The sequence below is a fragment of the Geotrypetes seraphini genome, chromosome 2, assembly GCF_902459505.1.
Source record: "Geotrypetes seraphini chromosome 2, aGeoSer1.1, whole genome shotgun sequence".
Lineage (NCBI taxonomy): Eukaryota > Metazoa > Chordata > Amphibia > Gymnophiona > Dermophiidae > Geotrypetes > Geotrypetes seraphini.
The window spans coordinates 72,363,853-72,379,767 of NC_047085.1; the positions used below are offsets into that span (position 1 = coordinate 72,363,853).

At 44.5% G+C, this 15,915-nt stretch overlaps 1 protein-coding gene across 1 annotated transcript in view; it reads left to right on the forward strand.

Moving 5' to 3' along the window:
- MTERF3 (mitochondrial transcription termination factor 3) overlaps window positions 1-12,635 on the forward strand; it is a 90,348-nt gene extending 77,713 nt beyond the window's left edge. The window contains exons 7-9 of the mRNA XM_033933166.1: window positions 492-563; window positions 9,458-9,619; window positions 11,857-12,635. Of these exons, the coding sequence (XP_033789057.1) occupies window positions 492-563; window positions 9,458-9,619; window positions 11,857-12,051 (429 nt within the window). The 3' untranslated portion in view covers window positions 12,052-12,635. The remainder of the gene's footprint in view (window positions 1-491; window positions 564-9,457; window positions 9,620-11,856) is intronic.
- The last annotated feature ends 3,280 nt before the right edge of the window (window positions 12,636-15,915 follow it).

A 15,915-nucleotide genomic window follows, 5' to 3' on the forward strand; every position in this document is an offset into this window, starting at 1 on the left:
CACCCCCACTACACTTAAAAACTTCTGAACACGGAAAACAGAAGTTTTTTAAGTGTACTTGGGAGGATTCATTCCTCCAAACCCCCCCCCCCCCCCCAAACAAGAGCATGAGGACTTCTATATGTACTTGGGGCCTCCCCCTCCATACCCCCTCACAGCGGTAACATTACCAGTTTAAAATGGCAGAACCGGCGGCACACATATGTCCTGCGCGCAATTGTCGGTGTGTCTTTGTCAGCGCGCCAATCTCCAGCGTGCTTTAGTTACAGAATCAACTACCAGACATATTTCTTTCATCAACTATAGAGTCTAGACCAGAAGAGAACTATGTTATAAATTGTCCTTTTATACACTTCCTTCAAGATCATTGATTTTAAGGTAAACATAAGATGTTGGCTGAAGGATGTGACCATAACAAAACAAATGTGAATCTTCCTCTTGTACTAAAATGGTTTGTAATAAGATGTTATGCTGTTCCTTAAAATTAACAGACCCGAGATCTGATAATTAAGTTACCAAGGTTGCTAACTGGAAGCCTGGAGCCCGTAAAGGAAACCATTAAGGTAACTTTGCTTATTCTCCTATGCATGACAAATTTGCTAAGGAATGGGCTATATTAACAGCTGTATGATTCACCAACCAGGAATAAGTTGTGATGTGACATGGAAGGGAAAGAATTTACGGAGGGGTTTGTAAATTATAGGGAGCAAGTTGAAAATTGTGCCTTTTCATATTGGGTAAGATGTATTAACTCAGATACTTGCTGTATGGGTAAAAGTGGTGTTATAAAAATAATAATGGAGACAAAAACTACCAGAGCAAAATGTACAAGGTGCAGGAACCTCTATTAAAAGTCAATAAAATGTTATCTAGCAAAGGATGGCTCTCATATGAGACCGGCCCCAACAAGGTCTGTGTTTCAGAGAAACACTCCTTCCTCAGGGGTCTGAGGTGTTTTGTGCTTCAATAATAGAGAACCAATGTGAAATGCAACAATGTTGTATAAAATCCTTATAATTCGTGAAAAGCAGGCAAATTTCTTTTCTGACTGTTGCTCAGTATAAAAATGGAGATGATTGGTGGGCTTTCTTTCTTAATGAACAAGATGGGAGCTGATAAGAAATTATTGTATGAAAACTGTCCAGAGGGGCACAACTTCCATTTCCTCCTCTTATTTTTAGCATTGTACATATTGTCCTAAACCCAACCTGGGCATTGTATACCCTCCCAGGCCACATCCAGCCCATTGTGTGTACCTGACCGGCCTACATGAGATCAATGGCAAATTAAAAATCAAACAATAATTCTACATCATATAAACAACACAGTTGGTGTTTTTAGTGCGCCTATTTCACAGTTTTCATAGCCTAATTGTAATATCTTTCACTAGCAGCTAATCAAAACCATACAATTTACTGCTTTTTATAAAGAGATAAAATTAATGTGCAGCAGAATTTAGTTGAGTCTATTTGTCCGGCCCTCCAAAACAGTTCGTTTCTCATGTGGCCCTTTGGGAAAATTAATTGCACCCCCCTGTCCTAAACCATGGATCCTTCATAGCAAATTATGTATTGGTTGCAGGCCCTACTCCCAGAGAGCTTAGATCTAAACAACAGGTATGCGTTAAAAGCACATTGGGCCAGATTCACTAAGCAAACCGATCGTGTAGTGATCGGTTTGCGACCACTTAACTATCAAATTTCCATCCGCCTGATTCACTCACCTCCCCTGCGATCCGCTTCAAATCCGTGCATGCAAATGAGGTGAAATGCATGCAAATTGGACAGCGACCCAATTCACTACCCAAAATTTCGGATCCGACTGGGCTGGCCGCTCAACCCAAGAAGTGACTGCTGGAGACCAGTTAAAAACGTCTTCTGACTCTCCAGTTCCACAGAAGCCCTGCTCTGCCCCGTGTCTCCTGCCTGCTCGCCCCGATCTTCCAGTCCTGCTTTCTGCCCTGAGCTCCTACTCTCTGCCGCCTTCCCTGCAGTATGAGCCCACGGGTTTAAAGTGGTGCTGCATGCCGCAGTGCAGCCCCGCTTTAAACCCGCAGGCTCGCATTGCAAAAAGGCGGCAGAGAGCAGGACAGTCTGGGCGGCAAGATTGCCTGGAAGAGGGGAGCAGGATAGACACTACACCCGACCACTCCACCCATGGTCGGGCCAGGCCAGCCAGATCCATCCCCCTCCTTCCCCCCTGTACCTTTAAAAATGTTGGGAGCAGAAGGGGTGCCCGGTCCCTCCTGCTCCATAGACCGACACGCCTCCCACCCAACACGGACACCTGACCTGACTCCAAAGTTGGGAGCAGGAGGGGTGCTCGGTCCCTCCTGCTGCTAGGCCACCCACCCCAATACCTTTTCAATTGTTGGGAGCAGGAGGGGTACCCGGTCCCTCCTACTCCTTGAGGCAGACTCCTCCTGCTCCCAGCAATTGAAAAGGTACCGGGGTGGGTGGGCCTGGGCCGACTAGGGGTGGGCTGGGGGGGTGGGAGGCCTAGCAGCAGGAGGGACCGAGCACCCCTCCTGCTCCCAACTTTGGGGTCGGGTCGGGGGGGGGGGGGGGCCGCGCCACGCTTTTTTTTTTTTCCCCCTGTTTTAACATTTTTGATGGCAGGAGGGAGTTGGCATCCCTCCTGCTTTTTTCTCTGGGGGGAGGGGGCACGGCAAAGCAGAGCAGGGCAGGCGTGGCAGGGCAGGCAGGAGAGATCGTGGCTTGGGGGGGTATCGGGCAGATCTCTCTTGCCTACTCCCGGACTCTTCTGCTCTCTCCCGCCGTTCCCCGCAGTGCAGGCCCGCTTTAAAACCACAGGCTTGCACTGCAGGGAACGGCGGCAGAGAGCAGGAGAGTCCGGGAGTAGGCAAGAGAGATCTGTGCTGGGCTGAGCCCTGACAGCAGTGACAGGAGGCTGCTTCTCCTGTCACTACTGTCGGGGTGTGCGCATGAGCAGGGATCACTCTGGCCATGGGCAGGGGGCGTGCTAACAATCGTCTCCATTTGCATGCAGGCCTTTACTGAATCAGTCGGCCGGCATGCAATAGGAAATGGATCGTGCACGGTTTGGAGGTTTAGTGAATCCTGCCCATTCTTCATTAGCTGCTGACCGATCAACTCCTGTGGATGGTGTGGATTGGAAATAAAGTAAATTAAATTAATCATGAGCTGGAATTGCACAGACAATTCACTCTCTGTAATTGCAATCATTACCAGGTTTTTGTGGGTTTTTTTTTTTTTAGCAATTATGTACTTTTACTGATTCAAATGACTGGATATACTCGAATCTAAACCAATCCAAATATAAACCTCCCCCCACTTCCCCCCCAAAAAAGGAAAAAAGGATGATTCGAATATAAACCAAGATTAGAAATTTGAGTGATCCTGGTGAGCCAGTCTACAAAAACTTGAGAATATCCACTGCTTTTTTTTCTAGGCTAAGCAGCAAAAAATCTGGTTTGTTTGTTTTTTATCTTGCCAGAAAATTGTTACCTGGATTGGCCACTGCTGGAAACAGGATAATGGGCTTGATAGACCTTCAGTCTTTCCCAGTATAACAACTCTCATGTTCTTAATTAAGAGTAGGAAACAAGATCTGATGTCCCTTTCCATGTGTATTAAGAGTATGAAAAACAGACTTGAATTCTATAATTACAAACACTTCCTCTTTGTCCTTCTACTCACAAGCAAGTTCCTTTTCATTATAAACCATTCTGGCATTTACACAGACATGGAATTAGAAATTAGATATTCGCCTTCCTCAGCCAGGATTGTGCTTACTGTTGGTACCAAAGAAACTTGCTGCTGAACACCAGCATGCCTATCCTCCATACAGGCTTCCCCCCTCCAGTGCCGCTATCCTCCGTGCACCCGATCAATGGTGCAGCTGTACTTTATTCAACTCCTGTTGACCACCAGGGCTGTAATCTTAGGATGTTGAGCCCCGAAGCCGCTATCCTCCTTGCATACAAGCCACCGCCACCCTCCTCCATGCATGCCCCACTCCCTAACATTGCATTTACCATTAGTACTGGAAACTTGCCACCGTCAATGCTGTATTCTGATCCGGTACGGGGCCTGCCTGCCTCTGAGAATCTTGGAAGGGGGGCGGGAGCTGGCAGGCTTTGAGCATGCAAAGATGCTCAAAGCCCCACAGCACTGACAATGGCAGCAGATTTGCAGTACTAATGGTAAGCACGATATCAGGAAGTGGGGCGTGCAGGAAGGAGGGTGGCAGCGGGGTTTTGAGTGTACGGAGGATAGCGGCTTCATCATGGGAAACATGTATTGAGTGAGTAGAGCACAGGGGAGGCATCGTCCTATTGAACATTATAGCCCTGGTGGTCATTAGGAGTTGAATGAAGGACATCCGCACCATTAGTTGGGTGGTGGCTCAAATATAAACCGAAACCCCCATTTTTGGGCCAGTTTTTTAACCCCAAAATCTGTTTATATTCGAGTAAATGTGGTATAAGCAGTTGATCCAGAAAGAGTTTGATTCAGTGTAGCTTGTGTTCTGCTTTATTTGTCCTATGTATTTGCAAAGGACAGTGTGGTGCAGTACATTGGCACACTGAATATCCTTTGACCTCTTCCATCACCCCACGTAGAAATTAGCAGCTATAAAAGTTCAAAGGTTAAGGGCTTCCCTCTTCACTCCTACCTCACAGTCACTCCTTTTCTGGCAATTCTGCATAAAAATACATAGATTAGGCTTCCATTGCAGATGATCCCTAGGCAAAATGAGGGATTCTGAGGCAGAAAATAACACTTTGAAAAAATTGCTAAAAATCCAAGATAGCCACCAGCAGAAATATTGCGCCAAAACCAGGCCATGGGAGCTTAACTGAAAAATGGAATATATTGAAAAACAGGGTTTGGAGGTGGGGGAACCTGACTCTAACCCCAGAAACCCTTGAATATGGATTTTTTAGATTACCCCAACCCCCACCCTGATTTTCCCCATAGGGAATAATGGGAGTACTCGCTGTGACTTCTGGTGCCTGTCAGCTTACAGCAGCCTGCCTGCAGGGAAAAGATTTCTACCTCTGAAGTGCCAGGGATAAGTCACCGCTGGTGATCTGGCTGCTGGTCAGACTGACCCAAACCATGGACTCCCACACTTGAAAATCCACACAACGTATTAGGGGGAAGATATTTGCAGCCAGATCCTTGATACCGTACCCAGAGGGTTGTTATACAGGGGCCCCACAGCCTGCTCTCAAATCAGCAGGCGAGCAAGCTCCCAGGGGAACGGACCCCGAGCTCCTGACGGGACACACAGCAGGTTGACTCCACAGGTACTCATTGCCTGAAGATTGGCCTGTGAGCAGCAGTCTGCCCACTTAGGACTGCATCCTTTTCTTGGTGGAGTAAGCCCAAGAAGGGGACCTCTGAGCACCGAAGCCATGCAGAAAAATAGAAAACTGATGGCAAAAAATACCCAAAAATAAGAAAATAAAGCAGATCAGAGCACACCTTCTGAGTTTGCTCACAGAAGAAAAAACTGAAGGGAGAGCTGTTCTCCAGTATAGAGAGGGAGGCGTTGGAAGATTTGAGTGACGCCCTTTTGTAAAGTTCGTGACTAAGGGGAAGGAATAGCTACAGTACAGAATCCTATGTCTTTGCCACATAATTTAAGGTTAAAATTCAAGATAGCAAGGACATATTTAACTGTGGCAAATGTTGTTTGACCTTCCAGATATAAAACCGGTCACGAATTTGTTCCTCAATAAAATTTCTAAAGAACCTTTCAGTTTCTAGGATTCTACATTACTCAAATTTGTAAAATCTCACCAAGATATTTCTTTTACAAAAAGGTTCAAATAACTTCATACTAAAGCTTATTACATGCTAACGGACATTAGCATGTGCTAAGTTCCATATGGCCCATAGGTATAAAACAGGACATGGAAAAATTAGGTTCTTACCTCGATAATCCTTCTAGTAGACATACCATATATACTCGAATATAAGTTGATCCAAATATAAGTCGAGACCCCCTTTTCCCCAAAAGGAGGAAAAAAAAATAAAAAATGGTTGACTCGAATATAAGTCGGGCTGCTTAATATTCAAGTGTCCTGCCCTGTCAAGCTTTGCACCCAGCCCCCTTCCCTCCATCCCTCCCCTGTCGAGTACTGCACCCAGCCCCATTCCTTCCTCCCCTCCCCTGTCGGGCACTGCACCCAGCACCCTTCCTTCCTCCCCTCCCCTGTTAGGCTCTGCACCCAGCAGCCTCCCTTCCTCCCCTCCCCTGTCAGGCTCTGCACCCAGCACCCTTCCTTCCTTCCCCTGTCAGACTCTGCACTCTCCCTCCCAGGCTCTGCCCTCTGTTCTTCCTCCCTTCCCTATCTTTATACCTCTGCCAATCACTGGTGGAGGTGCAGCGGGCAGAAGCAAGCGAGAATTTGCAGGAGCAAGTAAGGAAGCTGCTCAACACTGAGAAGCAGTGTCAAATCACGCTGCTGCTCGTGTGCAGCTCAGATGAAGAAATTGGATCGCACAGCCAGTTAGCAGCGGGGCAGGAGTTTGGAAAGCTTGCTCCTGCCCGCTGCACCTATACCAGGGATCAACAGAGGTATGATAGGGCAGGGAGGAGAAGGAGGGCAGAGCCTAGTGGCAGTGGCCTTAAAAAATTATGGGAGGGGGCATTGATCTGTGTGATATGCAGCCTATGCCTGCTAGGTTTGTCCCTAGAGCAGTGCACAGTTCAAAGCAGACATTACACAAACAGCCCCATTTAAACCCCAAACTGAGACATTGGATGACTTTCCTTCTTTGACCTATAGAGGGAGAGGGAGAGCAAAAGTGCAGGTTTCCCATCCCCCACACAATCCTAGGTTAATTCCCAGGAAATCTTTTCCACCTGAGGGTTTGGGGCGTGGCTGCAGACTCTTATCCCAGGGAGCTGAGCAGTTGCAGAGACAGAAGCAGAATCAGAAGGAGAAGGAGCAGCTAGAGGACGGGCAGCGGCGCTCAGGGTTGAGAGCTCTGAATGGCAGCCACCATGTGGAATGCATGGAGCTGACTGAGGCTGGAGCGGAACCGTCTCTCTGCATGCCTGAAGTTCATGAGGACATGGAGCTGGACTCAGAGCCAAATGCTGAGCTACAGAATGAAGTCCTGCCCATGGAGGTTTGCTGTTTCAGAGGCAATTAGTTGAAACTGCCTAAGTGAGTGACTGAAACCTTGCTTATTTAAGCTACTTCATAGTTTTCTTTTTGATAACCCTGAAGGAGGTGGGGTGCTTGAAGGCACCAGTGAGAACTGTGAAAGACTTATTTTGAATTTAGAGTTTTTTTCTGTTTCCCCTGGGTGGGGGAAGGGCTGTCCAAGTCCCAGACAGTGGAGTTTGCTCCGCGTTTTCTGTGGTGGGATTGAGGGCCTATTTTTGGCAAAGTTATAACCACGCAGAGCACACTGCCCGGCCAGCACATCAGCTGCTGGGAGGGCCAATGCTGTAGCACTGGCGCAGGCTGAAGATATCAGCACAAGAGACTGTTTTGTTTTTCCTTTGAAACTTTCCAAGTGTTGAACTATTAATCGGCTGAGGAACCAGCAACAGCTTTGAGGAATGCTTGCATTGTATGTTTGGAACTGTATTTAGCCTCCTTTCATTCAGAGACTGCCTAACTGTCTATTTTGATTGTTTTTGGGACTATTTTTAATCATTGAACATCTTGACAAGTTTGCGTGGTTTTTTTTGACACGATTAATATGGAAACAAGCAAGCTGGCTTGATTTATTTTGATTTAAAGAATAAACCCCGTTATTACCTGAAGATTACTTACTTGGTGTGGTGGTGTTTCCTTCTGTGAACCTTTAGTGCCCCCAGTGCATCCTTCCCATGTCTTTAGTGCCCCTAGTGCCTCCTTCCTATGTCCCTCTCACTGCCTTTCACACTTTGTCCCACCCCCACCCCCGAAGCCTGCCTGTCTACCTCTGTCCCTCCCTCCCTAGCCAAAGCCAGCCTGCTGCCTCCCTGCCGCTCAAAAAAAAAAAAGCCTCCTTCCTTTTCCCCTGCTCTTAACGCCATGCTGCAGCTACTAAAGCCGACAGGAAGTCTTTCCGAAGTCAATTCTGAAGTCGGAGAGGACATTCTGGGCCAGCCAGGTAGCGATTGGCTGGCCCAGAACGTCCTCTCCGACGTCAAAATTGACGTCGGAAAGACTTCCTGTCGGCTTTAGTAGCTGAAGCATGGCGGTAAGAGCAGGGGAAAAGGAAGGAGGCTGCTTTTTTTTTTTTTTGCGCCTGTCCATCTTGCTGGCCCTGCTCTACATCAAAGGTGAGGTGGAGGGAGGAAGATGGCTGAATGCTGCGATCGGGCGGGTGGGGACCGCGCGATCCTTGAATGCCTCACTGCGGAGACAAGTCCATTCACCGCTCCACGGGGCTGTGAATGGCCTTGTCCCCGTCCCCGCAGAGACCACTATTTTTTCTTCCCCATTTTGGTGGGTTACTCGCGGCTAGCCGAGGTTAAGAACCACCGTGTCATTCTCTAGTGTTAATGTCTGGAACTGATAACAATTTGCATTGATACACTGTGGTCATTTTACTATTACATAAGAACTGCCATCTCCGGATGAGACCTTCGGTCCATCAAGTCCGGCGATCCGCACACGCGGAGGCCCAGCCAGGTGTACACCTGGCGTAATTTTAGTGACCCATATCCCTCTATGCCTCTCGTAAGGAGATGTGCATCTAGTTTGCTTTTGAATCCTAGAACGGTGGATTCATCAACAACCTCCTCTGGGAGAGCATTCCAGGTGCCCACCACTCGTTGCGTGAAGCAGAACTTCCTGATATTTGTCCTGGACTTGTCCCCCCTTAGCTTCAGTCCATGTCCTCTTGTCCGTGTCACATTGGACATTGTAAAATAATTTTTTTTCCTGCTCTATTTTGTCGATTCTTTTCAGTATTTTGAAAGTCTCAATCATATCCCCTCGCAGTCTCCTTTTCTCAAGGGAGAACAATCCCAGTCTCTTAAGTCGTTCCTCATATTCCAAGTTCTCCATACCTTTTATTAGCTTCGTTGCTCGTCTCTGCACCCTCTCCAGAAGTTTTATATCCTTCTTTAGGTTGGGAGATCAGTGTTGGGCATAGTATTCCAAGTGTGGTCTGACCATTGCTCTATAAAGCGGCATTATAACTTTCTCCGATCTACTCATGATTCCTTTCTTTATCATGCCTAACATTCTATTTGCTTTCTTTGCCGCTGCCGTGCATTGTGCCGACGGTTTCAGGGTCCTATCTATCAGTACACCCAGGTCCTTTTATTGTTAAGATGTTATGTAAGTTTTATGCTAAACAGCTGTGTACTGCCTTGGGTGAATTTTCTTCATAAAGGCTGTTAATAAAGCCCAATAAACAAATAAAACAATTGTGTATTAAGTTCCAGATACAAGGACAATAATGGTCATATAAACAAACCTGTGAAATCATGGGGGTTTTTTTCTTTTCAGGTGTGCCAGATGGAGCTAGGTTTTCGCCACAATGAAATACAGCACATTGTAACTACAATTCCAAAGATTCTCACAATGAACAAGAAGAAACTTACAGGAACATTCGATTATGTGCACAATAAAATGAACATTCCCCACCACATCATTACTAAATTCCCTCAGGTAATGTGGTTAATAACTACTTTGTTCCAGCGCTGATTTAGTGTTGGCTACTGAATGTTCCTGTGGCTGCTGCTTCTGCTCAGGTGCAGCACATGCAAATCATCAGTACTCCTGACAGTTAATCCACAGAGCAGGTTCAGTGACTACATTTAAGTGAAGGAAGTGTCCACCTATACTGCCAGCAGAATTGGATCTTCATAGACTGTGGAGAAATAGGGGAGATGCTTATGGGCAATTTACCTAAAGTGGCGGCTTCCTATTCTTCCTTTCAGCTGTGCAGCTTTGGCTCCTTCTGAAGAAAATGTAGCGGAGGGATGGGATGAATAAAAATGACCCAATTTATTGGCACTTTGATGGTGGCAGAAATTTAGAAAAAATACTGATGATGATGATGAGAGAGCATAATTGGCAACTTTCTGGTCTAAAATTTATTTTCTAGTTCAATAGATGTGTAGTTCTAGACCAGGGGTGTCAGTCAGTCCTTGAGGGCCGCAATCCAGTCGGGTTTTCAGGATTTCCCCAATGAATATACATGAGATCTATTTGCTTGCACTGCTTTCGTTGTATGCTAATAAATATCATGCATATTATTGGGGAAATCCTAAAACCTGGCTGGATTGTGGCCCTCGAGGACCGACTTGGCCACCTGTGTTCTAGACAATAAGTTATTCTCCCCATGCTCATGAGCTATAAAGAAGGAGTCCACTCCAGGTTTTCAACTCCTCCTTCTGAGAGCTCTGCTGCCCCCTTCAGTTTTTCCTTCTGAACGTGAGTTGGAATGTGTTTTTCTGATCTGTTAGATATATTTCTTTATTATTCAGTATTTTTTGTGTTTTTTTTGGTGGCTATTGATGCATCAGAGCTCCCCAGTCGGGGGAGAACTCTGCCTGCGTGGAGAAGAAGCAGACTTGGGTCTGCAGCTGGCCTGTTTGGCCAGCCTGCAGAGATCTTTGTGGAGCTTGGGATCTGTGCCCCTAGTACCTTAGCTTGCCTACTGAATCCCAGGGGCTTGAGTTCAGGCTGTTAGGCACAAGTTTGTGCTCTAAGATTACAATTGTGCCACATAAGTTTATAGAATTAGGGGGGATAGTGTTCCTGACAAGAAATTGTCCTTTTTAAATAAAAGATGTCTTGCTAGACAATGCTAGCTGAAAATCTGTTACAGTATATGAAAGCAATAATCTGTCCTGAATGAATGCTAAAATTTACCAAGCTGCTCAACCCCACAATCAAAGTAGAAGGAGAAATACAAGAACAAGAGTCCAAAGCATATGATATCCTATTAATAAGTTCTTTTCAAATATCTAAAAAAAAATCTTGTGGTCGTTTGCAGTAAGACACAGCAGTACTGTCGGATGTTTCGTCGATGCTACTTAGAGTGGGTGTTTTATACTGCTTTTTTCTTCTAGCAGATATAAAGAACAGATGGTGTTTATAAACCAACTGCAAAACAATGAGGGGGAAGAAGTGTACTGTTTAGATTTTGTAGAACATAGGGGTACATCCATGAATCTTTGACATTTAGTAACATATCAAAAGAGCTGAAATTAGCATGGGTTTGAAACTTGCAAGAGAGAATTCTGATTGAGGCTTCAGCATAGTGGTAAGCTCAGGGATGGGGACAACTTGAAACCTGCAGAAACCCTCAGTGTGGGAGACAAAAACAGGCATTATTGCCTCAGGGACGGAAGGGGATTTTGTCCCATGTATACTATGACTCGGAAACTTTCACTTAAGTTTCACTTGGAACTCCTGCCAATAGCACGTCGTCAGAACATTCTTCATTTTTAGGATGAATTGAGCTCTGGCTCTGTAGATGGTTTTATTATTTTTACATAGTTTGAAGTGACTGTTTTCTCACACTCCATGTTAATAATGGTTTTCTTGCATATTTAACAAAGTAATTTCTATTATTTTATCTTCAATTTAAAAAAAGTTATAGAATACATTTTACATTTCGTTTGAATTTACAAAATCTTTTAAATGAGAGTTGAGTACAGAAATGGGAAAAAATCTGGGTGGGGGGATGGTGAGAGAACAGTACTGATAAGATGGGAACAGAAAATAATTGACTGTAGATAGGTGGGGATGGGGGACCAGATTATGTCTCCTTGCATACCTCTATTTCAGCCTTTAAAATGGCAGAAATTTGGGACAGCAGTGGGGAGAGCTGGCTGAAAACTTCTTCTACTTTATATACGGTAAACGGCCTGTCTTTTTTATTTTTCCTCCTGTAGGTTTTTAATGGAAAGCTATTAAGAATAAAAGAACGACACATGTTTCTTATGTTCCTGGGAAGAGCGCAGTATGACCCAGCCCAAGCCAGCTATGTCTCACTGGACAGATTAGTATCTCTGCCAGATGAGGTATTTTGCACAGACATTGCCAAGGCCTCTGTTCAAGACTTTGAAAACTTCCTAAAAACACTTTAATAACACCTGGAAAACTCACATGAATTTGATCATTTGTACAATTCTCAGCATCTAATTTGTTTAAAAAAATGATGTGATGTAAACAAAAGCCATTTTTAAACATTTGAATTAATTAATTTTGTGGGTATGTGTAGCCTACTCATTTTGGAAACTGAAGTACCAAATTTCAAAATTATAAGTCGCTCGTTTCTATAGGTCACAGAGACAAAAAATGATTTAAAAAATTGTTAAAGTTGACACATAATTCACTCTTTTGTATAAGAGGCAGCAAAACATACAGTGCCAGTAATTCAAATCCCCACGCCATAATATCTGAATAGCAATTGCTCCTTAAGGCTGCCAGTACCACCTGTACCCCAAGCCCCTACAGCTATGTGCTTCCCGGCCCCAGCTGGGTTGTGACGATGCTGATTTCATTCCTCCTTGCACAACGCAGTTTGAGCCCAAGCACTCACTATAGGCTCAGAGCTCACCATGATCTCACAAGGAGGAGGGAGCTGTGCACAGCTCATTTTGCTCTAGTATACCTTCTTTCTTCAGGGGGACAGGTGCTTGGTTCTCCTCTTCCATATTGAACACTTTTTTTTTTTTTTTTTTTTGTCCTTCTGTGACTGTCTGATTTTTTTCTAGAGGGATGCATCTCTGATCCTACAAGGGATGCAGTGAAAAACCCCCTATAAACAGCCACAAGATGGCCGAGGAAAAGTCTTTCTCTTCTGGCAGAATAACAACTCAAGGTCTTGCAGGCTTGGAGCATCATGGAATGTGTAAGCTGGTGATGCCATTGCACAACGTTGGGAAAGAAGCACAGTACCTACAAAAGAGGCTACAAGTCCCAGCACACATGTTTTCTGCATTGTGTGCGGATTAAGTGAAGTTACGTACTTGTAACAGAGGTTCTCTGGGACAGCAGGTTAGGCAGCCACCCTTAGTGACATCATCCAATGTGCCCTGAAAGCAGATTCGCTCTCCCAGAGCTCAAAGGAAGGCATAAGAACATAAGCAGTGCCTCTGCTGGGTCAGACCAGAGGTCCATCATGCCCAGCAGTCCGCTCACGTGGCGGCCTATTAGGTCCAGGACCTGTATATTAATCCTCTATCTATACCCTTCTATCCCCTTTTCCTTTAGGAAATTATCTAATCCTTCTTGAACCCCGTACTCTGTCCTATCACACCCTCTGCAACTTCCCTCTGAGCATGTGCCAGCCCTCCTTTATATGCCCATGCTGATACCTCATGGCCACAGGCATTCCCTAGCTAGATCTTGCGATAGTGCTTAGCAGCGGCATCCATAGGGGAAGAGGGCAGGATAGTGTGGCTTGGCTGATCCTGCTGTCCCAAAGAAACCTCCATTACAGGTAAGTAACTTCACTTTCTCCATGGACAAACAGGGTGAGTCAGTCACCCTTGGTGCCTCCCCAGCTAAGGCGCATGGAAGGGGAGTGGCTTCCTGCTGGATTTGTTCTCAGGTGGGGGGTGGGCCTTCCAAGTGCTGGCCTGCTGCTGTTGCAGAATGAGGCTATCAGATCCCTTACGCTGTTCACAATACACTTTAAATTCTGTTTGTTTTTTGAATGATGAGGACTGAGTTAATCAGTGGTGTGGATTTTTTTTTTTTTTTTTGGGGGGGGGAAGGGAACCAACCAGCATCTCAAAGAAAAGAGGTTTTGTTTTGTTTTTTTGCAATGACCTTGCTAACAATAAACTAAAACTTATATAGACCGAGTCATCACTGATGTGGGCTCGACTCAGTTAACAATAAGAATGATACATAGATAAAAAGAATAACAAATTTTTTTTTTTTTTTTTTTTTTATTTATTTTAAACTTCAAACCAAGCATAAATCTTGTACAGAAAGCAGTCTTGCCTATACATTTTCCATAACATTAAAGTACAAACTTTAACAATTATAAACAAAGAAAATAAAATTTTGGGCTTAACTAGCTCAAGTCCTCTATTATTAGGATCCAAAAAGTAAATAGCGAGAACTAAAGAAATACGAAATCATGTAATAAAGGCATAATAATGCTATTGAGTTGAGAGAAAGAGAGTCATACATTTAAACATGAGAGCTTATAGTTTTTCTCCACCTAGACGAGATAGCGTCAAAAAAGCAGTCAATTGATGGGGTTCAAAGAAAACACATTTTACTGCCCTGTGACACATTATACACTTACAAGGGTGTCTTATGTAAAATGTGGCCTCCATAGATATGACCCCTGGTTTTAAGAGAAGAAATTCACGATGATGCCTTTCCGTCTCTCGTGAGAGGTCAGGAAACATTTGTATTTTGAGTCCCAAAAAGTCCTTCACTGATTTTTAAAGAAAAGTCTCAGAATCCAAGATTTATCTATGGAAAGAGCTAAAGTAAGAATTAATGTAGAGGATGTTACTTCCTCCTTATCTGATGTCTCCAATAACTGTCATGTACAATGGCTCTTGGTCATCTATCTTTTGTTGCTGATTTTTCCTATCAAGAAGGTAGTATACTTGTGAAAATGGAGGTAAATTTTCCTCAGACATTCCAGTATTTCAATTGGGTATCTTTTTAACATTTCCCTAGGAGTTACTGAAGCACTCCTAGGGAAATGAATCAATCTTAAGTTATTATTGCGGGCATTATTCTCAAGTGATTGCACCTGTCTTCTGAGTTCATATTGTCCTTAATCAATGTCTCTTGGATTAATTTTGAAGAGTTAATTTCTTGTTCCATCTTTTCCAATGAAGATTTGGAGACAGTCACATCCTGTTTAAAATTATTTAACTCTTTTGTATGTTCTATTAGTTTCCCCTCAATATATTTAAAGTTGGGACTTATGGACTTCCCTAAGTTAGCCACAAGATCCCTTAATGAGTCTAGAGTCACCTCCGTTGGCCTTTCCATAAAGATTTGTTCTTTTTTAGTGAAAAAGTGCTCACCATCATAAGATTTCTCTTGGCGCTGCTCTCTCCGCTCCCTGAAGATGAGCCAGTCCCGCTATCTTCTGTGGGAGTTCCCTGATTAGAGACACCCATCTCCAAACTTTCAGCTGGAACTACGCTAGCCTCAGGAGAAAGGAATACCTCGCCCTCCTGGATTTCCTTGCTCCATGGAGAGCTGGTAATCTGGGGCTGTATGGACGGAGCTTTCGCGTCGGGACTAAGAGTAGTATCAGGCCCTGGAGGAGTAGCTGGAGTCTCGCCAGTGTCCTCAGCGGGCTACCTTCAGATGGCATTGTGACTCCCTGCATCTACCCAAGGAGCTCTTCAGGTGCCGAAAGTGGGCACTTTGGAACACCGTGAGGCGCCAGCAGCGCTCCGGCCTCTTCTTTTCAGCATGTTCAGGTGGGAAAACAGTATTGCTAACAAAAGATTCCAGCAGAAACACTGCGGAGCTCAGTGGTGTGCTGCTTAGCTCATCAAGCCTGCGGCCATCTTGGATCTTCATCACTAGGCATCTGAATACCAAAATTTAGGGAAAAGTTAATATGGGTGGCTTCCAAAGTAATTAGCAAAAAAAAACTGTCTTCAAAGCTTTCTGAAATGATAGAGGTTTAGACTCCTTAATGTAAGTTTAAATTATTATATTTTCTGGCTTGGATGCAATTTGGGTGGTTCTGAAGAGTTTCCAGGCTTTTTGGGGTATGATGAAGATGCAGCATTTTAATCAAACTTGTGGTGTGCAGAAGCTAGATTCTGTGAGCGAGGAACCTACAATGTCTGTTTTCAATCACAATTAATAATTTGAGAAATGTATTGCTCTTAAAACTTTTCATAGCATATAGTCCTCACATTCTGTAATATCAATGTGCTTTTTATCCTGAATTGTGTATCAAGTTAGTATAATGGCCGCATTGTACTACTACTGCTGTTAATTTATAGAGC